The following is a 22,723-nucleotide window of genomic DNA, read 5'->3' as shown; positions in this document are numbered from 1 at the left end:
CTCTCTCTCACCTGTTGGCCACTGGATGTTGTCCTGCACCAGGGTCTCCCGCAGCGTCCCGTCCATGGCAGCCGTCTCGATCTTGGGGTGATTGCCCCAGTCTGACCAGTACATCGTTCTGTAAGGACACAGACAGGTCGTTCCCAGGGAACAGGGCAGCCCAATGAGCAAGGTGGAGAAACCCTCCCACACTGTCCCCATGGCATCCTGGAGTCACCAGGTAACTCTGGGGCAACTCGAGAAGACACAGAGAGTGACACTGGGACACATGGGTGGGCTTGTGGTGACGGGAGTGTAGTGAAGGCTGGGAAGAAGGATGGGATGAAGACTCAAGCCCCTCACCCCCGTAGAGGATCAACCACAATGGCATGAGGCTCATCGATCATCCCCGAAATCAGCGTCTTGCGGTTCTCGCCCTTCATCTGTGCCACTTCGATGACGTCCCGCCCCGAGTCCGTCCAGTAGATGTTCCCAGCCACCCAATCGATGGCGATTCCCCGCGGCATCTTCAGCCCTGAGATCTGCGTGGGGCAGAGCAGGGACAGGTGAGGGGGGAGGACACCGTCAGCCCATCCCCGTCGCTCCCACCGTGCCCTGGAGGAGCTCGCTCACGTTCAGGTGGGTGACGCCGCCGTCGATCTGGCGCCGGTTGCGGTTGGAGGCGGTGGAGGCGGAGGAAGAGGCGGGCAGCTCCCGGTACGAGATCCGGCCCGTGTGCCAGTTGGTCCAGTAGATCTTGTTGCCCTTGACATAGATGTCCATGGCGTCGATGCGCACGTTCTCATCACCCTGGAAGGCTGGCTCGTAGGCGGAGTTGGGGTTGAAGGGGTACATGCTCCTGATCTTGTTGTCGTCCGCAATGTAGAGGATTTGGTGCTCGGAGCCTGCAGAGGAGGAGGAGGAGGAGGAGAGGTTGGCATGGGCTGCACTGGGAACAGGGGCTCAAGCAGGAGTGGCGATTCAGCTGGGAATGGGGGCTCAGCCCAGCTCTCTGCTGGGACAGGGACAGAGTCACTGGGAGCTCGTCACTGCCTTGGGGCTCACTCTGCCAGCGATGGACAGACTGATGGCACCAGCCGTACCAGAAAGGTGGGTGGGGCAGCAGAGGGTTGGAGGGAAGAGTAAAGGATTCCCACAGGAGTGCATGGGGGGCTCCTGGCACACAAATAGAGACACACACAAAACCCGTGTGGGTCTCTGTTCCCTCCTGACCTTCCGCCTTGCACATGTTGTCTGTCTTCATGAAGTTCTTGGAGCAGCTGCAGACGTGGGAGCCCTTGGTGTTGTTGCAGAGCTGGGAGCAGGTCCCAAAGCGCAGGCACTCGTTGATGTCTGGGCAGCAGGAGATGGGATCAGACCCGGAGGGTGACCTTGCAGACCCCAACTCTGCCCCAAGGACACCATCCCTGCCACCCCAGCTGTGAAATCATCTCACTGGCAAAAAAACAATGCCAAACCCCACAGGCTGATCCCAAGCTCTCTCCAGCAGCAGCAGGAAGTACCTTGGCAATAATTCTTGTCTGGCACCTTCTGGAAGCCTCTGCGGCAGGTGCAGTATGAGGTGGACTGGGACTGGACGCACTGGGCTTCATCCCCACACATGGTGGTGTTGGTCGTGCAGTCGTATGACTTGTGCTCTGCGGTGGGACGCGTGTCATACACGTGTCACATGCGTGTCACAGCGAGTTCCCCAGCCCCCACCAAGCCCCTGGCTCCCAGCCCACCGTGGGAGCAGGATTCCTCATCGGAGCCGTCTCCGCAGTCATCGAAGAAGTTGCAGCGGAGGTTGGCACTGATGCACTTCTTGTTCCCACACAGGAACTCGTTCTTGTCCTGGCTGCAGCTCTTGGGCTTGGCCGTGGGTGACTCTGCGGGTGAGGGGCAGCAGCTGTGACCCCCATGTCCTGGGCACCCATCCCCGTGGGACCCTCTAGGGGCAGGCAGCAACTTGGGACGCTGCATCCACACCCTGATTTTGGGAGGAAAGACTGGGCAAAGCCAACCCCAACACTTGGGCTGAACCCTGGGGCTGTGGGAGGACCATCCCAAGGGCCACAGTGACCACGCAGGCACCTTTGGCCAGGCAGGCTCAGGGCTGTGCCCACGGGCAGCCCCACTCACCGCAGTCCTTCTCATCCGTGTTATCTCCACAGTTGTCAATGCCGTCGCACTGTCGACCGATCCACAGACATACCCGGTCGTTCTTGCAGCGGAACGGTCTGTTGGGGGGACACTGGAATTTCACTGCACCAGCAAACAGAAACAAACGGTGACGGTGAAAGGAGACGCCGTAGCCAGGCTGTCACACATGTCACGAGCTGCTGCTCGGCCTCTGCCCGCTCTCCAGGGAGGGCTGTCCCACGCGGGCGAGCGGGCTCCGGAGGCTGAAGCAAAGAGACTGAAGCAAAGACAATCGCCTGGCTGCTGTGAGCCCTCTCCTCGCCCAGCCCTGGCCTCCCCGAGCCCCCTCCCCACCGCCAGCCCCTCACCCCACTCAGCCCCTCAACTGGAGCCGCCTCCAGACCCTCGGCCCCACCGGCCATTCCCAAGAGGAGCTGCCAAAAGTCTCCCCCCAGACCCTCAGGTCCCCGCGGTGGTGCCTGAGCTCCAGGACTGCCACCCCATCCTGGGGTATGGGAGGGCTCAGGGCAGAGGCACGGCAGTGTCACTCACAGCACTCCTCAGGATTCTCGTCGGAGTTGTCCCCACAATCGTCCTCCCCGTCGCACTTCCAGGCCAGGGGCTTGCACAGGGTGTTGTTGCACTGGAACTCGTCCAGGGGACACGTGCGAACTGTGATGGCGCAAGAGGGGACACGTCAGCTCGTGCTGCCCTGCTGCCAAAACCCCAGCCTGGGGCTGCAATTCCAATTTCCAGCACGGACAGGGGGTCTCCGGGGCTGCAGGGTTTCCAGGGCTCGGATACGTGTCCGTGCATGCTCCAGGGCGGGGCAGAGAGGGGTGGACACACACACGGGGGAGCGCTCCTACCCACAGCAGGGACACAGGTGACACGAGGGCAGGGAAGGGGAGGGACACAACCATCCCCGGGGGACACACAGCTCTGCCATTACCCCCGGTGCCACAGTTCTCCTCATCGGAGCCATCCATGCAGTCAGCGTCGGCGTCGCAGCGCCAGCGCATGGGGATGCAGTGCCCGTTCTTGCACTTGAACTGGTCAAACTCACAGCGAGGGGTGCAGTCTTTCTGCAGGGGACAGGCGAGGGACAAGGTCAGCAGGGACAGGCCCCTGTCCTATTGCCACACCCAGGCTTTGAGCGCCAGGGCCACCGGCAGGGACAGAGGCAGGGCTGTGTCCCCCTCCCGCTGCCTCATCAGGCCGTACCTCGTCGGAGCCATCGGCACAGTCGTGGTCCCCGTCACACTTCCACCTGCCCGCGATGCAGCGGCCGTTGGCACACGAGAACTCGCTCTCAGAGCAGGGCCGAGGCGCTGGGGACAGAGAACACAGGATGTGCCCTGAGCCTGGGGACAGGCTGTGGGGGCATGGAGTGTCCCCTGCCAACAGCTGAGGGGGCACAGGCTGACACGGACACACGGCTGGTGGCACTGGGGACAAGAGGGTACAGGCAGAGCTGTGGGAGCTGCCAGAGGGGCACAGCTGGTCCCACCTCCCAGCCCCTTCCCACCCCACTCCAGGGCTCCCAGCTCCTTGTGGGGGTTTTGGGGGGCACTGTGGCCACATAGGCTGGCTGTCCCCCAGGTCACTCACTCTCCATAGGGCAGCCTCACTGCTGCCCACCCTGGCTGCTCCCCAGGAAGGAGGAACTGCAGCGGTGCCTTAGAAGAGCCTCATCCCCATCTCCCCTCACAGGGCATGGGGACAGACATCCGCTCACAGCTCAGTGGCACAGCCAGTGCCAAATCCAGGAGGACGGCACGGGGCCCAGCCACCCACCTGGGATGGCATTTGGGACCCTTCCCCTCCCCATGGCCCCAGTTGGGGTACAGGGACTCTGGTCACAGCACAGGACTGTGGGGGAACAGGGAGTGTCCAGGTGGAGCAGGGAGAGTCACGGTGGGGATGGGGTTTGGAGCCAAGTCCAAGCCATGCACGGGCTCTGCAGAGCAGCAGGGTCAGACCCTCCCTGGCTGTAGCTCCACAGAGGGAGAAGCTGGTGCTGATGCTCAGTAAATCCACCTGGATTGTCCAGTCCCGACCCCTCTGCCCTCACCTAGAAATTATTGTCTTCATTGATTTTAGAGAGACTGTACATGGAATTAAAAGATTTTGGCAGGAACCTACCTCTGAGCGCCCCATAACGACAGTGTGAAAATGGAGAAAAACATAAGATGAAGTGAAATGGCACAAACTCAAAAACACAACGGGAAATCAACAGAAAAGAAAACAAAAGCTGCACCCTAAAGAGCTGCAGGAAGACAGAGGGACCCAGTGGGCACTGCAGGGTAGGAGAGGGTCTGGCAGCAGACCCTGGTGCCGTCCCACAGGCAGCCTGAACCCCTCTGGAGGGACAGAGCCACAGTGGAGCCCTGGGAATGGCCTTGTCCTTGAGGACACTCCTGCTCCTTGGCTGCTCAGTGGAGTAGGTGCTGGCACACAAGCAGGAGCTCCTGAAGGGGCACCACTGAACTCTCTGTCCCAGCTCTGGGGATCAGCCACCTCCCCACGCACTGGCCCAGGCCTGAGGTTGTGACACGGGTCCCTCCTGACAGCTCTATGTGTCCCCACCGCCACCTCAGGTGCCACTGCCAGGCAGGGGGTGACACAGGGCGTGATGCTTGGTGGCAAAGCAGGACGAGGTGTCTCCCCTGCTGCTGCAGGGAGGATGTTGGGGTCACCCCTTCCCTGTCACCCATCACCCCTGGGGTGTCTCCTTGGCACAGCCTCCCCTCTGTGGGGCCAGGCTCTCGAGAACCCTGGAGTCAGGGGTGTCCTGGCTGGGGGACACGGTGACACTCACAGCCACCAGCCTGACACTCCCCAGCAGCAGAAGAGGGGCTGGGGAGGCCCAAACCTCTCCCCTCTCCACTGCTCCACCCCAGGGACAGCAAAGGCTCGGGGGTGGCACGTACTGCAGCTCTCCTCATCCGAGTTGTCCCCGCAGTCGTTGTCATAGTCACACTGCCAGCGGCCGGGCACACAGCGGTTGTTCTTGCAGCGGAACTGGTACGGCTCACAGGTGCGCTCGTCTGGGAGGGACAGGGGACAGGGACAACGGTCAGCAAGGCCACAAATCAGGGGAGGGATGGGACAGGGGTCAGCAGTGCCCCAAATCAGGGCATGGATGGGACAGGGGTCAGCAGTGCCCCAAATGAGGACAAGGATGGGACAGTGACAGGGGTCAATGCTGCTCTGCATGAAGGCGTGGATGGGACAGGGACAGGTGCCAGCACTGCCCCAAATCAGGGGAGGGACAGGTCAGGGACAGGGGTCAGCACTGCCCCAAATACGGTGAGGGATGTGACAGGGACAAGGGTCAGCACTGCCCCAAATACAGTGAGGGATGTGACAGGGACAGGTGTCAGCACCGCCCTACAGAAAGGGACAGGATGAGGATAGGGACAGGGGTCAGCACGGCCCCAAATGAGGCAAGAGACTGACAGAGACAGGGACAGGTGTCAGCACTGTCCTGAATGAGGGGAAATATGGGACAGGGACAAGTGAGAGCGCTCTGCTGCATGAGGGGAAGGACAGCACAGGGACAGGGAGAGGTATCAGCACTGCCCAAAACAAGGGGAAGGAAGGGACAGGGGGCACCAATGTCCCAAAGGGTTGGACAGGACAGGGCACAGAAACAGTAAGAGGGGTCAGTGCTGCCCTGCACAGTGGGAGATACGGGACAGGGATGGGATCAGCACTGCTCCAAATGAGGGAAGGAATGGGACAAGGACAGAGGTCAGCACTGCCCTGTATGATGGGAGGATGAGACAGGGACAGGTGCCAGCACTGCCCTGAACGTGAGGAGGGACAGGACAGGGTCAGAGGTTAGCACTGCTCCACACGATGGATAGGACCAGGACAAGGGTCACCACTGCCCTCTGACCCATGCTACTCAGAAAAGGAGCAGCTGGAACTCTTGGGGCACCCCAGAGGAGACAGCCAATGCCAGGCCAGCCTGTCCCTTGGGGAACAGGGACACAGGATGACACTGGCTCGTCCCCACAGCCCCTGCTCACCGCATTCCTCCTTGGGCTCATCGGATCCATCCCCACAGTCATCCTCCCCGTCACACTTCCAGCGCGCTGGGATGCACCGGCCCGAGTCCTTGCACCGGAATTCATCCACACCACAGGTCATTTGGGCTGGAGGGGACAAAGTGACACAGGGGAAGGGATCAGCACTGGTCAGGCACATGTTGTTCTCTGCAGGGCTGATGAGCAGCCTGGAGCTGGGTGAGATCCCCCTCCCTTCCAAGCAGTTCTCCAGGGAGAAGTCAGGGGGAGGAGGATCCCGGCAGGACAGATCCAGGCAGAGCCACCAACACCATCACCCACTGCCCAGAGGGACTGAGCAGAGACTGAGTGACTGGGCAGGGACTGAGGAGAGGGCGAGGTAGAACTGAGCAGAGACTGAGCAAGGACTGAGCAGGGACTGAGCAGGGATTGAGGAGGGACCGAGGTAGAACTGAGCAGGAACTGAGTGAGAACTGAGCAAGCTCAAGAGATTGAGGAGAGACCAAGGTAGAACTGAGCAGGGACTGAGCAGGGACCAAAAAAGGACTGAGCAGGGACAAAAAGGGACTGAGCAGGGACCTGCCACCCCACCAGCACACAGAGGTGCCCGGTGTGGATATTTTACCCATGGCCAGAATCCCCTCCCCACACAGGTCCCTTACTGCAGTTGGCAGGTTCATCGGAGCCATCCACGCAGTCGTTGTCACGGTCACAGACCCAGACACGGGGGATGCAGCGTTTGGTGATGGCACACTGGAACTGGTTGGGGGCACAGGTGACCTCCGCTGCAGGAGGGAGAAGGGGTGTCAGGAAGGACAGCAGGGCAGGCAGGGACCAGCCACCCCTTTCCCCAGAAAACAGCTGTGAGGTTGAGAGGTGTGTGGATGTTCCAGGGATCACAAGGGGCTGGTGTGTTGGGTGGATGGATGAGACGGAGCAGAACCACAAAAAGGCCTCAGAAGACTCCAAGCTATGGGGGGACAGGACAGAGGCCACCAGATCCCTCAGCTGGGCAACAGCCTCAGCCCAAATCACTTCAAGAGATTTAAGGATGTCATTTCCACTAGGAAACAGCAGCGTCTGCGATGGGGACAGAGGGTCTGCGGAGACCCGGGGTATGGAGAAACCCCTGAGACAACCCAAGGAGCCAAACACCCCAAGACATGGACCTGAGCCCCTCAGTCTGGCCCATGCTTGCTCCCACCCGACACCCTGAGCCCCCCACTCACGACAATCCTTCTCGTCCTCGCCGTCCCCGCAGTTGTCCTGCCCGTTGCAGCGGAAGATGCCGGGGATGCAGCGGTTGGTGTTGGTGCACTTGAACTGGCTGGGCAGGCAGACGTGGATGTCTGGGGAAGAGGTGACACAGTCAGGGGGTGACAGGCTGCAGCTCCACACTGTGGGGGCCTGGGGGTAACGAGGGGATGCAGGGAACCTACCACAGTTGGCCTCATCCGAGTTGTCCTGGCAGTCGTTGTCACCGTCGCAGATGAAGGCGGGGTTGGTGCAGATCCCTGTGGAGCACTGGAACTGCCCTGGCCTGCACTTGAACTCAGCTGTGGGGTAACACAGGGCCACAGGTTTGCTCTGAGGAACATTTCTAGGGCACACCTCAACCTCAAACCACTGCTCCACCCCTCTGCAGTCCTTTGCAGGGATCCAGCATCCAATTCTGGGCTCCATGGGACAATCCTGACACAGGGACAAGTGTGTCCCACTGCTCCCTGAACCCTGTTATTGGACTGACCCTCCCTTCCATGAGGCTGTCCCAGCAGCCCGGGGTGCTGGGACCTGGGGACCTGTGTCACCCCCTGGCACTCACGGCAATCCTCCGGCTCGTCCGACCGGTCCCCGCAGTCGTCCTCGGTGTCGCATTTCCACCAGAAAGGGATGCACTTGTCGTTCTTGCAGACAAACTGATGGAGGGAGGAGCTTGTGGGGTGGTTCAGGATGGGGAGGGGGGATCCCAAAAGATTTCATCCCCAGCAAGCTCAGCCAAGGGCATTGATCCTGTGCTGTCCCCTCCAGGTGTTCCCAAATCCTGACCCAAAGCAAAGCCTTAACCCCACCCAGGCCCTGGGGTTTGAGGAGAGGAGTTGAAGAACATTCCAGAACTGGAGGGTCTCTGGCTCCGCTGGACACCCCTAAATATAAAGTGCCACAGGAGAGAAGTGCTGCCTGCACCCACAGAATACTGTGCTACATCCCAGCACCCTTGGAGAGACCATGGCAGGAGGGACACAGGCGTGGGGAATTTCCAGGCAGGCAGGGACAGGCAGGGACAGGCAGGGACAGGCAGGGACAGGCAGGGACAGGCAGGCAGGGCCTTACCTGGCTGGCTGTGCAGTTGGACACGCAGGTTTTGCCATCGCTGCCCAGGTAGAAGTTGGTGGGACAGGCACACTTGTGCCCCCCGCCCGGCGAGAGCAGGCAGAGGTTGCTGCAGCCACCATTGTTGGTCTTGCAGGGATGGTTGGGAACTGGGGAGAGCAGGGTGACAACAGCCAGTCAGACCAAGCTGGGGACCCTCAAGGTGGAATGGGAGCACCTTGTCACCCTGCTCCTGCTCCCCCTGCCCAACCTGGTGTCCCCCCCTGTCCCTTCCCCAGGGTGGGTCCCCAGCACTGGCACCCCCAGGCCGTGCTCACCGTCAGGCTGGCGGTAGGGGTGGTAGATGTGGATGTCCATGGGCCGGTGCAAGGTGCTGATCAGCAGCGTCTTGTTGGCTCCTGTTGTCTTGTGGGCCCTGTTGATGGACTTGGTCTCCCAGTCGGTCCAGTAGATGAAATCCTCGAAGAGGGTGAGCGCGAAGATGTGTGGGATGTCCTGGCTCAGCACTGCGAGGGGAGCGGGCGCTCAGCGAGGGGCTGTGCCACCTTCCCCTCCCGCAAGGACGCAGCCACTTCCTTGGACACAGAGAACTGGGACTGGCCCCAGCAGCCCAGCCTCCCACTCCAACGCCTGACCCACAGCCTGGAGCCTCCCCAAGGCCCACTGGCACAGCAGAGCCCTGGTGCTCTCACCCGTGTGCCGGTTGGAGCCATCCAGGCTGGCAAACTCGATGTAATCCTCACGGGCATCAGCCCAGTAGATCCGGCTGTTGATGTAGTCAAGGGTGAGCCCGTTGGGCCACGTGATCTTGGTGTCCACGATGACGCTGCGGTTGGTGCCGTCCATGCCGATCTTCCCAATCAGAGAGTGGTCCCCCCAGTCTGTCCAGTAGAGGTAACTGGGGATGAAACAGAAGAGCACAGAGAGGCTGAGTTGGAAACCAGAGAAATTTCTCTCAGTGAAGGTGCTGAGACCCTGGCACAGGCTGCCCAGAAAAGCTGTGGCTGCCCCATCCCTGGACATGTCCAAGGTTGGACAGGGCTTGGAGCAACCTGGGATAGTGGAAGGTGACAGCAGTGGGGTGGAACAAGATGCTTTAAGGTCCCTTCCATCCCAAACCACCCCACGACTCGGTGACAAATGAAGCGCATGTGCACAGGGTAGGGAAAAGGTAGGGACACCACACATCCTGGAGTCCTAGAGGCCAAGAGCGAAGGCTTCATCCCATCTCCCACCCTCTGCGACTACAGCAAGGTGAGCACAGCCCCCTCCCCAGCAGGGAGGCAGGTCCTTGTCCCCCAGGCTCTCACCCATTCTGCACATCCACCACGAGCGCGCGGGGCTCGCGCAGACCCGAGTTGACCAGCACGGTGCGGTACGCGCCGTTCAGCTTCGACACTTCGATGGTGTCCCGACCCTTGTCACACCAGTACAGGTTTCCTCCCACCCAGTCCACAGCCAGCCCATCGGGGTTGCTGAGCCCCGTGCGGTGAAGGACCTGCCAGGAGGAATCAGAGGTGACAGGGCTGAGCAGAGAGAACCACAGGCTGATCTCTAAGGGGTGACAGCATTCTCCTTCCCAGCCCAGATCTTCTTCCTCATTCCTCTCTTAGGTTTAGATGGCATGTGGGGAAAAAATTCCTTCCTGTGAGGGTGGGGAGGGCACAGGTTGGGCAGAGAAGCTATGGCTGCCCCATCCCTGGAATTGTCTAAGGCCAGGTTGGATGGGGCTTGGAGCAACCTGGGATAGTGGAAGGTGTCCCTGCCCATGGCAGGGGAGTGAAACTGGATGAACTTTAAGATCTCTGCTGACCCAAATCATTCCACGACTCCATGACTCTTCCCGCAACCTTCCTTGTCACTCATTTCAGGGCACTGTGGAGCCCACCCCTGCTTGGGGTGGGGCTGCAAAACATCCCACAGCAACTGGGGCTGATTCCCAAAGCCCAGGGATGTCCCCACAGCGGGGTAGGAGGTGGGTGAGGCCTGGCTGCCTGCCCCAGGGACTGCCCCCATCCTCACCTGGACGTTGCTGCCGTTGATGTGCATGCGGCGGATCATGCTGCCCTGCGTGGTGACATCTGTCCAGTAGATCATCTGCTCCCGGTAGTCAAAATCCAGAGCCACGGCGTTGTTCAGCCCCTGGAGAGGAGGGAAGGAGAAGGGTCACAGCAGCCTCAGTGGCTGGCATGGGCTCTGGGGGGTTTTGTAGAGCCCATGGCCTCCCTGCCTGCGCCTCGCTCACAGTGACCTCCTGACATTTAGATGGAGCTACCACTCCTCTGGGAAGCCGAGAATCCAAACTCCTCAGCTGGCAGCTCCCTTCAGGGCCCACTCCATCCCCAAATCCCAGCCACACGGGGCTGGTGTCCCTCCTGCTCCCAGCTCACCCCGCACCTGCTTGAGCAGAGTGTAGTTGGAGCCATCCAGGTTGAGCTTCCTCAGATAGTAGCGGTTGGCGAAGATGAGGAAAGGCTCTTCATCTGCATGGGGAAAGAGGGGAAAAGTAGCAGGGGAGCACTGCTGGGCTGTGGGCAGAGCCCAACAGACCTGCAACCCTCTTAGTCCCACTCCCTCATGAGTTAGGGGCAGCCACTTCACCCTCCAACTCCATGACCAGCTGCATCCCATGGTCACCAGGAACACCCTGGGCTCTGTGCCCACACCTGGCTCTCACCTGTGACAGCCTTGCAGCTGGTGGGGTTGTCAGGTCTGAGCTTGTAGCCCTCCGTGCAGAGGCACTTGAAGCTGCCCAGGGTGTTGATGCATTTCTGGCTGCAGGGGTAGGTGGTGGAGCACTCGTCGATGTCGATGCACGTCTTCCCGTCGTCCTTCAGCCGGAACCCGGGACGGCATCTGCACTGCAGGAGCAACCCGGAGCTGTCAGACACCTCCAAGGCCCGCACACCAGGAGGTGGCAGGTGCTGGGAGGTGACAAGTGTCACCGTGGGACATGTGGACTCAGCAAGGACAGCTGAGATGCACAAACAGTGCCTGAAGCGCTCGTGTCAAATCCCTGGCCCAGCTGGCACAGGACAGACACAACCCTCACGTCTGCGGAGGAGGAATGGGAGGGAACAGCAGGAGCTGTGCCAAAGGAGGTTTAGGCTGGATATCAGGAAAAGGTTCTTCCCCCAGAGGGTGGTCAGGCACTGTTGGTTGGCTCAGCCCCAAGGCTAACAGAGCTCCAGGAGCATTTAGACAACACTCTCAGGCACAGGGTGGGATTGCTGAGGTCTCCTGTGCAGGGGCAGCAGTTGGACTTCAACAATCATTGTAGGTCCCTTCCAATTCAGGGCATTCTGCAATTCTATGATCTCTGCAGCCAGCCCCCACCCCGAGGCCCCCTACCTTGTATCCAATCTTGAGGTCCTCACACTCCTGGGAGCAGCCACTCAGCTTCTTGTTGAGGCACTCGTTGATGAAGCAGTTGAGCTCGTCGGAGCCGTCGGCGCAGTCGTTGTTGTTGTCGCAGAGCAGCGCCTCAGAGATGCAATTCCCGTTCTTGCAGAGGAAGAAGGAGTCGTTGCACTTGTTTTCTGCAGAGAGGAGGTGGCAGTGGTCAGTGGGGGCTCTGCTATCCCCCCCCGGACCCCACCATGACCCCAGCAGGTACCTGGGCTGCTGCAGCGCGGGTTTTTGGGCGCCTCGTCGGAGTGGTCGTGGCAGTCGAACTCCCCATCACATTCCCACTGACGGTTGGCGAGGCAGCGGCCGTTCTGACAGCGGAACTCATGGGGGCCACAGGTGGGATACTCTGAGGGAGGGTGAGGGGCTCAGCTGGCATCCCACCGTCCTGAGCCCTCCAGAGGCACCGTGGAGCCACTCAGAGAGAGAGAGGCACCATGGAGCCAAACCTTCCCGAGCTACCGGGAGTGACAGGGACACCACAGAGCAGCTGGGCTGGGACAGGGCTGCTCTGCACACACATGGATCTCTCTGTGAGTTTGGATCTCTCTGTGGGTTTGGATCTCTCTGTGAGTTTGGATCTCTCTGTGGGTTTGGATCCCCTTGTGGGTTTGGATCTCTCTGTGGGTTTGGATCTCTCTGTGAGTTTGGATCTCTCTGTGGGTTTGGATGCTGAGCTGGGGTGCTGCTCTCCACAAACAATCCCCTTCTGCTGCCTCTCTGTGTTCTCTCTCACCACACTCACACCAAACCCCTCCAGGGTGAAAAAGACCCTCCCAAAGCTCAGGAGCACCCAGCGTGGCTGCTGGGTCAGTCCCCCTGGGTCCCACAGACACCCAGGTCCCACAGACACCCACCACACTCCGGGGACTCGTCGGAGCCGTCGCCGCAGTCGTCGTCGTGGTCACAGACAAAGTGCTTGGGGATGCACTGCCGGTTCCCACACATGAACTCCCGCTCGTCACAGGTGTTGTTGTACACTGCAACGGGGCACCATCACCATTAGCCCCCCACCAGTCCCCAGCCTTCCCCAGCCCCCCAGCCTCGGGCACTCACAGCAGCCGGCAGCGAGGGTCTCATCGGCCCCGTCAGCGCAGTCCTTGTCCCCGTCACAGAGCCAGCGCTCCGGGACGCACACGTAGGTGCCTGGGCACTGGAAGGATCCTGAGCTGCACGTGGTCAGCCCTGGGGAAGGGAGGAGCAGGATGGAATCTGGTCACTCCACTGCTGGGGAGCCCCAAGACACGGAGCCCAGGAGAGTGCAAAGACCACGAGTGGGAGAAGGGATGGGGAGAGGCAGGAACACGGGTGCAGGAACATGGTGATGGAGCAGGCAGGGATTGAGATGGGGAGAAGGGCTGGAGCAGACTCACGGCAGCGACTGTCCTCATCAGAGCCATCCCCGCAGTCGTCGGCCCCATCACACACCCAGAGCTTGGAGATGCAGCGGTGATTGTTGCACTCAAACTGCACAGGGTAGCAGAACTTGTCTGGGAGAGGAGAAGAGGAGGAGATGGGGGTCAGAGCGAGGTGATAAGGGGAGGAGACACCAGCAGAGCATGGGCAGGCTGGGCCAGCTGGACTCCAGGAGCCAGGGGGATGTTGGGGGTACTGCTCGTGGTCACACAGGGCTGGTGTGGGACTCCCTGCTCCTGGACGTGGGGAAGATCCCCAGCTCCTGAGCACTGTCTGGGACTTGTTCCAGGAGGTTAGAACTAAAAATGGAACTGAAGGAAGCCATAACTGGTCCTGTTCAAAAGGGCCACAGACACTTGTGCATGTGCTGAGCAAACCAGCACACGAGGACATTTATACTGGTCACAGCTAAAAGCCCAAGAGCGTGGAGTAAAACCAGAGGGGGAAGAATCTGGGATCTGTCCTTGGCAAATGATGTCACGGAGAAAAGAGGGTCCTGCCAACCCTCCAGCACAGCCCCATGCCCCAGACCAAATCCTGAGTGTCCTCACCCTGCCGCTCACTGCACTGGGCCTCATCTTCGCCGTTCTCGCAGTCATCCTCCTTGTCACAGGTCCAGGTCATGGGGATGCACCTCCCACTCGGGCAGGCAAAGTAGTTGGATGGACATTTGGGCTTCCTCCCACCTACTTTGTGATGGAAACACCAGTGAGGATAACGGCACGGCCACGTCCTGCCTCCTCCCAGCCCAGAACTGAAGGATTCCTCCCCAAAAATCCCCCTGAGGTGCAGCATCCTAGATCCCTGCAGCACCATCTGTGCAGGAGCCACGTGGGCAGAGGACAACAGCCCCAATGGGCAAAAAAACCCCTCCACAGCCCAAGCAGACCCCAAAAGGCCCCCAGAGCCCCCTCTGCCCTCCCGCTCTCACCGGGGCAGTTGCGCTCGTCCGAGTAATCGCCGCAGTCGTTGGCGCCGTCGCACACCCAGCTGGGAGCGTAGCACAGGGACGTGTGCTCACACTTCTGGAACGTGGTGCCCTTCACCCCCAGCCTGAAGTAGCTGCTGCAGTCGGTGGCAGCTGAGAGGAATCACAGCAGGAGCCTTGGTGACACAGCAGGAACCACGGCAGAAGGCCCCTGGTCTGGCTGCACCACGTGGCACCAGCCCCTGTCCTGCTGCTGGAGCCCACCACACGCCCCCAGATGTGCCCCAGATGTGCCCCACACGTGCCATGAGCTGCAAGTATCCATTGGGTGGTGGGGTGCTGAGCATGGCACTGGTGGGGCTGCCTCATCCTGAGGCTGCAGGACAGGACCAGGACCCTCCTCCCTCCCTGATCCAGCCCAAATCCCAAAGATCCGGGTCCCTGCTGCCGGCACCGAGAGCAGGAGCATCTCCAGAGCTGAGGAGGTGCCAGGGGCAGTAGCTGAGCACTCACTGCAGTTCATTTCATCCGATGCATCCTCGCAGTCGATGAACTGGTTGCAGCGGCTGGAATTCCCGATGCAGGTCCCGTCCCGGCAGCGGAACTCGGTGGCAGCACAGCTGGTTTCTGCCAGGGGGAAGAAGCCCCCACAGTTGATGAGGCAGAGTCCACACCCACCTCATGGTACCCGCTGGTGCTGTGGAGGGGCACTCACAGCCCCACACTGCCCATGCAGCTCTGGGATGCCCAGAGTGCTCCCAGACCTGATCTCCTTCTGTCTAAGACCTGGTGCCTCCTGGCTCACACTCTGCCTGGCAGCCTGAGCCCCTCTCCCTGGCACAAGCAGACATGGACAGGACTCTGAGAAGCTCCCGACTGCCCCTGTCACTTTGAAACCCAGCAGACTCATCCTGCAGCCCTAAGGGGATGCTGCCTTTGGTAATTCCTGGGAGCCACTTAAGCCATGAGGAGCAGTAACACTACACCCCGTGCCCCTCCTGGCTGTCAAACCACTCTCACTGGGATGCTCTGGGTGCTGTGAGCCCATGCCCAGGAGTTTTTCCTCTCAGCTGTCACTCGGTAAGCTTTACAAAGCAGCACAAGCTTGACCTTGACTCTCTGTTAAGCCCTGGCTCTGCTCTGCTCCTGTCAAGCTGATGGTAACTCCCTCCTGAAGCCGCTGTCCCTGTCCCAGGCAGCTGACGGAGCTCTGGCAGGGGCTGGCTGGGTGCCAGGCAGACACTCACTGTTACAGGGCACCTCGTCCGAGTTGTCCCCACAGTTGTCCACGCCGTCACACCAGTAGCGACTGGCGACGCAGCGCCCGTTCATGCAGTGCAGGTACCCCTTCTTGCACTTGCGGCTGCCTGCCAGGGAGGAAGAGGAGGAAGAGGAAGAGGAGAAGGTGAGTAGAAGGAGGGCAAGCACCCCAGAGGGTCTCAGATCCTTGGGAACCTTTCAGTAGGGGAAGGAATCACAGAGCAGGATCAGGGAAGCCGCTCCCTCATGCAAAGGGGTGAGGGATGGTGTTTGAGGGTGCTGCAGACCCCATTGGCTCAGCTCCAGGTGTCCTGCTCTCCAGCCTGTCCCCAACACTGGGAAAGGTCTGGAGACCTTAAAGCCTGGCTGGGTGTAGCTCTGGGAGGGCAGGAGGGACTGCAAGCACCTGAGGGATGGAAGGACACCCCAGAGTCCTGGTTCTCTTTGTTGAGCAACCCTGGCAATGTCCAAGGCCAGGCTGGATGAGGTTTAGAGCAACCTGCGTTAGTGGAAGGTGTCCCTGCCCACAGCAAGGGGTGAAATGAGATGATCCCTCCCAACCCAAACAGTTCCATAATTCTGTGACCATGAACATAGAAAAAAAGATTAATTTACTGGAGCGCTGTGAATCCTGCCTTTGTCATCTTCCATTCTCTCTAAATGTTAATGGCAAATTTGAAGATGTTCTAAGACTCATTAATGAGAGACAGACCTTGCAAGGCTGTGTGGAGGTACCTGCCTCATGCGTTGGGTTGCCCCTGATTTTGGTGCCTTCCAACCCAAACCATTCCACAATTCTCTGAGTGGAGCTGGCAGCTGGGGCAGGGTGTCTGGGGGTGCTGCGTGGATGAGCAAAGCAGCAAGAGGAGGAACCTTACTGCAGTAGGACTGCTTCTCGTCCGACTTGTCCTTGCAGTGCACGACGCCATCGCAGGTGCGGCTGAAGTCGATGCAGTCGCCGTTCCCGCACTCAAACTCGTAGTGCATGTTGCAGGTGGAATTCACAGCTGGACAGAGCGAGGGAATGTCAGCTCTGCCAGGCTGACATCAGCCTCACCCTTTCCTTTCCTCAGCCCCTCCCGCCCCGCTCACCTTTGCAGGTGAGATCCTCCTGCAGGACCCGCTCCCCGCGGCAGGAGCAGTTGACGTGGCCCTTGGGGGTGAGCAGGCACAGGTCCTGGCAGCCACCATTGTTCACTCGGCACAGGGACAGCTCGCCTAGGACAGAGGGACAATGGTCACATCAGGAATGGACCCAGCAGCCCCTGCTCTTTGTCCTCCCTGCTGGGTCAAAAAGTAGGGATCCCTCCCCAGGCTCCTCCCATGGAGCTATAGAGCGTGTAGGGGGCTGGACGCACCTGGTCTCCTAGATTTTACAAGGAGATGCCCTGGGAAGAGCAGGGATAGGGAAAATCCTCTCTGACTTCAGTCTGCACTTAGTTTGGGGATGGACAACTCTGGCATGAGGGCCATGAGGGGGCAACAACAAGCTGGGAAGAACAATGGGATGATTCCCAAAGGAATAGGAATGGGGGATGAATTGGATGAATTCCCAAAGGGCCAGAATGGACAGAGAGATGGCTTCCCAAAGAGCCTTGAAAGGACAGTGGGACAGGCTCCAAAAGAGCAGGAACGACAATGGGAAGGATTCCCAAAGAACTGTCAAGGACAGAGAGATGGATTCCCAAAAGGCCAAGAAAGACAGTGGGATGGATTCCCAAAGGACCATGAAGGACGGTGGAATAGATTCCGAAACAACCATGAAGGACAGTGGGATGGATTCCCAAAGGACCATGAAGGAAAATGGGATGGATTCTCAAAAGGCCAGAAAGGACAGTGGGATGGATTCCCAAAGGACCACGAAGGACACTGGAATAGATTCCGCAAAGGACCATGATGGACAGTGGGATAATTCCCCAAAGGACCACGAAAGATGGTGGAATAGATTCTGAAACAACCATGAAGGACAGTGGGATGGATTCTCCAAAGGCCAGAAAGGAGAGTGGGATGGATCCCCAAAAGGCCCAGTAGAACGGTGGGACAGATGTCCAAAGGACCAAGATGGACAGCAGGATGGATTCCCCAAAGGCCAGGAAGGACAGTGGGATGGGCTCCCCTTCCCCACGCCTGCTGCCAGGGCGAGGGGCAGAGGCAGGGACACTGCAGTGACACCAGAGGGTCCTCACAGCTGTCGGTGTCGTTGGCCACAGCGATGATGCCCATGGGCTGCTGGGGGATGTCCACACGCAGCAGCTTCATGTCGGTGCCCACGTATTTGTTGGCACGTTGCACGGCCCGGCGCACCCAGTCCGTCCAGAAGATGTAATCGCCATACACAGCCAGGCCAAAGGGGTGCACGGGCTCTGACTTCAGGATCACCTGCCGGGCACAGAATCACGGAATGGGTTAGGTTGGAAAGGATCTTAAAACTCATCCGGTTCCCACATCCCTGCCATGGGTGGATATGCCTTCCAGGGTTGCTCTGAGCCCCATCCAATCTGTCCTTGGACAGATCAGACTTCACAGAATCCAAGATCTCCAAGATCAAGGCCAATCTGTGACCAACCCCCTCCAGAGCACTCAGTGCCAGGTCCAGCAGTTCCAGGGATGGCGACTCCACCACCAACCAGGGAAGTCCCTTCCAATGTTTAACAACCCTTTCCATAAAGGAATTCCTTCTCATGTCCAACCTGAATCTCCTCTGATGCCATGTCCTCACTTCTCAGGGACACAGCCAAACTGGAAGCTGAAGGAACCTGCTGTGGGATGCAGCTCCACAGCCTCCCAAACACAGAGTGAGGTGCCTGACCTCTGCAGCCCCAGAAACAGCTCTGCTTCCCTCTGGCCACAGTCCAGTCCCAGTTTGGACACCCTCCTCCCCATCTCCCTGGCCTCAGACCCACATGGCGATTGGAGCCGTCGTATTCGCAGCGCTCGATCTTGTCCAGGGTGGCATCAGAGAAATAAATCTTCTCAGCCTTGTGGTCAATGGCCAACCCGTTGGGGGTCCGTATGTCCTGGTCGATGATGATGAGGACGTTGGCACCGGATAGGGTGGCTCGCATGATGCTGGGGTGCTGCTCATTCCAGTTGGTCCAGAACATCAGGCTGGGAGGGGAGGGACACACAGCACCTTTGGAGCCCCAGCTCAGCCACATCCAGGCTGGCTCAGCCCATCCCTCCACGGCTGAGAGGCTTCCCGAGACTGGGGGATGCATGGGACATCATTCCCACGTAAAAACAGTGGGAAGGGGGTGAATGAGGCTGCAGCAGCCAGCCAGGGAATGTGACACCCCATGAACGAGGATGGGACGGGGGGTCTGGAGCTGCTTTGGGGTGCTGAAGGATTTGTGGGGATTTCCTCCCTGGGGGTCTAATCCTCTCTGTGCTGGGATCCAGAGCTTCCTCCCCACAATGTCCACGGGAACCATGTGGATCCCTGAGGGGACTGGCTGGACCCTCAATGGCCACTCACTTCTGGCACTCGTCCAGCACGAAGGCCCGGGGGTGGTCATCCCCTGACATGGTGATCACGGTCTCCCTCTCAAAGGCCCCAATCCGGCTCTGGTTCACGGTGTGCCGGGTGATGGTGGAGGTGGTGTAGCTCGTCCAGTACAGTGTGTCCCAGCCACGGTGGTACGCCAGCCCCTCCACCGAGCCCACGTCTGTGGGGACAGCAGAGGTCACACCCAGCCAGAACTTCTGCAAGGCTGTGGCTCACCCTGCATGGCTGGCGCTGACCCTGACACTGGGATGTTGAAGTTTGTGCTTTTAATTACAACCCAAAAATCTCTCGGAGGCTTTGGCTGCTGGGTGGGGACTCAGCAGGGCTGGGGGCTGTGCTCAGGGGGGAGCAGAGACCCCTGAGACTCTGGAGTCTCGTGGGTAGAGCTCTGTTGGAATGACCCTCCCTTGCAGAGAGGCTGAGGGATGCAAACCTACAACGCACCAAGGACTTGAATTTGGCTCTCAAACTCCACAACAGCCAGACCTCGCTCTGGGTCCACAGCAGCAGCACTGGGAAGGGGAGGGTTTCCCTCTGGCAGGGGACAGCTGAGCCCCTGAGGCACAAAGTGACAAGGCAAAGCCTGGTGGGGACAAGGGAGGCATTCCCAGCTGGGAACTTGAACTGTGCACCCATCCTCCCCCCATCATTAACGCTCGGCAAAGGGTTTAATGAGGCGGCTGTGAGAGCTGGGCCGTGCTCTCCCCTCCCAGGGATAAAGCACTACAAGCTCCACTATGAATTCCTCATTAGCAGCACGTCCAAGGCCCTGGCTCAGGGAGCTCCTGGAGCAGCAAAAGCGGTTCTTGGTTGCCAATAAACCCAACCAAGTGCAAGGTGAGGCCTGGAGGTGAGGCCAGGTCTGAGCACCCTAAGGGTCAGGGCTTAGGGCGCTGCCTCAGGAGGTGAGTGTGAGCACAGAGCCAACCTCAGCTTTGCTGCAATGCCTGTTTTTAGAGCCCAAGCCTCGTGACATGCTCTCCATGCCAGAATGAGCTCTGCAGACTGCTCTCAAGTGCCTGTGTTGACTTCCAGAGGCTCTTCAGAAACCTCACAGCTCAGCCTGTACCCACTGCCCCTCCAAAACACCTCCAAAACCCCTTGGGCAAGAACGGAGGGAGCTCAGGAGGAGGTGGGGGAGAGAGAGACGGGTCTGAGGGCAGGCACAGGCGGGAGAACCCCACGCCACTCACTCTCCACAATGGTCTTGCGCCCCGTGCCGTCGTCATTGATCTGCTGGATGTTGCCGAAGTGGATGTCGCTGTAGAAGATGCGGTTGCTGCCCTTGGAGCCGTAGCGATAATCAAAGGCCAGGGCGATGACATTCTTCATGTGCTCCGCGTCCTCGAAGGGCTTGATGGGTGCGTTGAGGTTGTTCTCATCCGAGAGGTGGATGCTCTTGAGGATGGTGCGCTCGGAGTAGAGCAGGTACCCGTCGTAGTCCCGGCAGCTCACACCATCCTCCGACAGCATCCCGTGGGCGCAGGCGCACGTCCTCTGCCCGCCGCCACGGAACAGGCACAGCTGCTGGCAGCCCCCGTTGTTCTGGGCACAGATGTTGGTGCCTGGTGGGGCGACAGGGGGACTGGGTGAGGGATTGGGCAGGATGCACCCACTCGGCCACTTTCAGCACTCAGCACTCCCGGAGGAAGGAACAGGCTCGAACCACGGCACAACACGGCTCCAATGGGGACAGAGTGATCCATTTGTTTCCATTCCTGTTCCCTACACGAGGAGCTGCTCCTCATGCTCAGACCTACCCTTCTGCCGGGCCCGGTTGAAGACTTTGATGTCCTTGAGCTGCACACCAATCCCAGTCCGCAGTGACACAGACTCGGTGGCGTTGTCCTTGTTGCCTCTTTTGATGGAGCCATTGGCATGAGTCCTGAAGGTGGACAGAGCCACTGAGTGACCAGCACAGGATCCTTCCCCACCATGCCATAGCACCCACCTGCTCCCCCCACCCTCCACACCCTCTCCAGCCCCCTTGGCACCGCACCTGTCGCTCCAGTAAATGTATTCCTCGAAGACTGACACAGAGAACATGTCCATGTTGTTGCTGGACAGGACAACCTCACGGTTCTCGCCCGTCTCCAGGTCGATCCGTTCAATCTTGTCTGTCCGGGCATCACACCAGTACAGCTTCCCATCCTGTGGGGATGGGAGAACATCCCAGTTGATGTGGGGGCAGCACTACCCTCTGCACCTCTGGCACGATGTGCTGGGGTTCAGACCACCCTGGACAATCCTCCTGAGACTCTGGAGCCCCAAGGAGGGCAACAGGGACATGGCCACAGGGACCCTTGGGACTGGTACCACTCTCCCAGGTGCCAACCGTACCTCGTAGTCCACGGAAATCCCGTTGGGCCAACTGATGCTGACGTTGACCAGCACCATCCGCTCGGTGCCGTCCAGGCGCGAGCGCTCGATGCGGGGGTACTGCCCCCACTCCGTCCAGAACAGGTACCTGAGGGGACAGCAGGGATGTCACCACAGCAACGTCACCAGAAGCAGCATTGGCCATTGGAGTGAAGGACAAACACCACTCCCTTTATCCCCCAACACTGGGGCCTCAGTCCAGACCCTGCCCACTTACAGCGTCACATCCCCCACATCTCCATCTCTCCTCAGTAGCAAATGTCTCTAAAGTCCCTGGGGCTCTGCCCACAGCTGGAGCCAGTCTGAGGAGGCTCCACATGGATTTTCTGAGATGCTGGCACCCACCAGCTCCCAGGGACTTCAGCCCATCAGTGAAAGGAGAGTTAAATCCAGGGTTTGGACTCCTTGGTGTGGCAGGAGACCTGCGAGTCCTTGCCTGCTGTATGCACACATAGCTCTGCCAGGAGGTGAGGGGGTCTCACCCTGTGCCCACCCCGCAGGTGATGGCCCTCTCTGGGGCGCTGTCTCACCCCTTCTCTGGATGGACCGTGATGGCCCGTGGCTTGTCCAGCCCCTGCGAGATGACCACGTAGCGGAAGGACCCGTTCAGCCTGGCCACCTCGATGACATCGAAGCCCTGGTCCGTCCAGTAGATGTTTCCTGCAAGAGGGGACGGTGAACCAACCCCCACACAAGCCTCATTCCCCCCGCTGCCCCCAGCCCCAGAGCCCTGTCCCACCAGCAATCCAGTCCACAGCGATGCCCTCCACACGGCCAATGCCATTGGTCACCACGTCCTCACGCCACGTCTGGTCCCGCTTGGCTCGACTGATGGTGCTCAGGCCCATGTCCACCCAGTAAATCGTGTCATTCTCTGGGAGGGACAAGGAGGCAGGAGGGGATGAGTCAGTGACCACCTCTGGTCGCTCCAGAATGGTAAAAACCCGCACCCCAGGGTCCCAAAATCCTCCCTCACCCAGCACTGCTGAGGGGGCGTTCAAGGGCAAAGCGCTGCCAAAGGGGGGGTCTGGTGATGGTCCCCTCACACTCCCTGTCCCCTGTCCTGTTCCAAGCCTCCCATCCTGCTCCCAGCCCCTCATCACCTGCATGGAAGTCGATTCCCACAGCCAGAGAGGTCCCCGACACAGGCACGAGAGCATCTGACTTGTCGTTGGGGTCCAGGGGAATGCCCCGGATCCCCTCGTGCACCGAGTACAGGAGGAAGGAGCCAACACCTGTCATACAGGTGCAGAGACAGTCAGACACAGCCCAAAACCCACAGGCTGTCCCTCCACCATGGAAAAGTGTGATGGGGAGGAGCACGGGCCTGGCAGGGTTCTG

The 22,723-nt window shown here is 59.7% G+C and overlaps 1 protein-coding gene across 1 annotated transcript in view; it reads right to left on the bottom strand.

The window, feature by feature from the left end:
* Nucleotides 1-22,723, bottom strand: part of LRP1 (LDL receptor related protein 1) — a 78,797-nt gene that overhangs the window by 5,011 nt on the left and 51,063 nt on the right. Inside the window, exons 35-78 of the mRNA XM_066337468.1 lie at nt 22,486-22,617; nt 22,122-22,256; nt 21,913-22,042; nt 21,344-21,470; nt 21,003-21,154; nt 20,764-20,888; nt 20,197-20,568; nt 18,974-19,163; nt 18,402-18,606; nt 17,685-17,877; nt 16,591-16,716; nt 16,377-16,505; nt 15,486-15,605; nt 14,752-14,865; nt 14,242-14,391; nt 13,862-13,996; nt 13,268-13,384; nt 12,951-13,079; nt 12,752-12,874; nt 12,103-12,243; nt 11,838-12,025; nt 11,164-11,347; nt 10,884-10,969; nt 10,509-10,628; nt 9,797-9,984; nt 9,179-9,384; nt 8,804-8,992; nt 8,487-8,635; nt 7,978-8,071; nt 7,595-7,711; nt 7,385-7,504; nt 6,818-6,940; nt 6,159-6,284; nt 5,055-5,171; nt 3,346-3,452; nt 3,074-3,206; nt 2,674-2,793; nt 2,122-2,244; nt 1,725-1,868; nt 1,503-1,637; nt 1,213-1,332; nt 613-884; nt 343-521; nt 12-118 (exon numbers count right to left, since the gene is read on the bottom strand). Coding sequence (XP_066193565.1) covers nt 12-118; nt 343-521; nt 613-884; nt 1,213-1,332; nt 1,503-1,637; nt 1,725-1,868; nt 2,122-2,244; nt 2,674-2,793; nt 3,074-3,206; nt 3,346-3,452; nt 5,055-5,171; nt 6,159-6,284; nt 6,818-6,940; nt 7,385-7,504; nt 7,595-7,711; nt 7,978-8,071; nt 8,487-8,635; nt 8,804-8,992; nt 9,179-9,384; nt 9,797-9,984; nt 10,509-10,628; nt 10,884-10,969; nt 11,164-11,347; nt 11,838-12,025; nt 12,103-12,243; nt 12,752-12,874; nt 12,951-13,079; nt 13,268-13,384; nt 13,862-13,996; nt 14,242-14,391; nt 14,752-14,865; nt 15,486-15,605; nt 16,377-16,505; nt 16,591-16,716; nt 17,685-17,877; nt 18,402-18,606; nt 18,974-19,163; nt 20,197-20,568; nt 20,764-20,888; nt 21,003-21,154; nt 21,344-21,470; nt 21,913-22,042; nt 22,122-22,256; nt 22,486-22,617 — 6,492 coding nt within the window. The remainder of the gene's footprint in view (nt 1-11; nt 119-342; nt 522-612; nt 885-1,212; nt 1,333-1,502; nt 1,638-1,724; nt 1,869-2,121; nt 2,245-2,673; nt 2,794-3,073; nt 3,207-3,345; nt 3,453-5,054; nt 5,172-6,158; nt 6,285-6,817; nt 6,941-7,384; nt 7,505-7,594; nt 7,712-7,977; nt 8,072-8,486; nt 8,636-8,803; nt 8,993-9,178; nt 9,385-9,796; nt 9,985-10,508; nt 10,629-10,883; nt 10,970-11,163; nt 11,348-11,837; nt 12,026-12,102; nt 12,244-12,751; nt 12,875-12,950; nt 13,080-13,267; nt 13,385-13,861; nt 13,997-14,241; nt 14,392-14,751; nt 14,866-15,485; nt 15,606-16,376; nt 16,506-16,590; nt 16,717-17,684; nt 17,878-18,401; nt 18,607-18,973; nt 19,164-20,196; nt 20,569-20,763; nt 20,889-21,002; nt 21,155-21,343; nt 21,471-21,912; nt 22,043-22,121; nt 22,257-22,485; nt 22,618-22,723) is intronic.

The sequence above is a fragment of the Sylvia atricapilla genome, chromosome 29, assembly GCF_009819655.1.
Source record: "Sylvia atricapilla isolate bSylAtr1 chromosome 29, bSylAtr1.pri, whole genome shotgun sequence".
Taxonomy (NCBI): Eukaryota; Metazoa; Chordata; class Aves; order Passeriformes; family Sylviidae; genus Sylvia; species Sylvia atricapilla.
The sequence above is the reverse complement of the archived record's forward strand: the minus strand, read 5'-3'. Positions and strand labels throughout refer to the sequence as shown.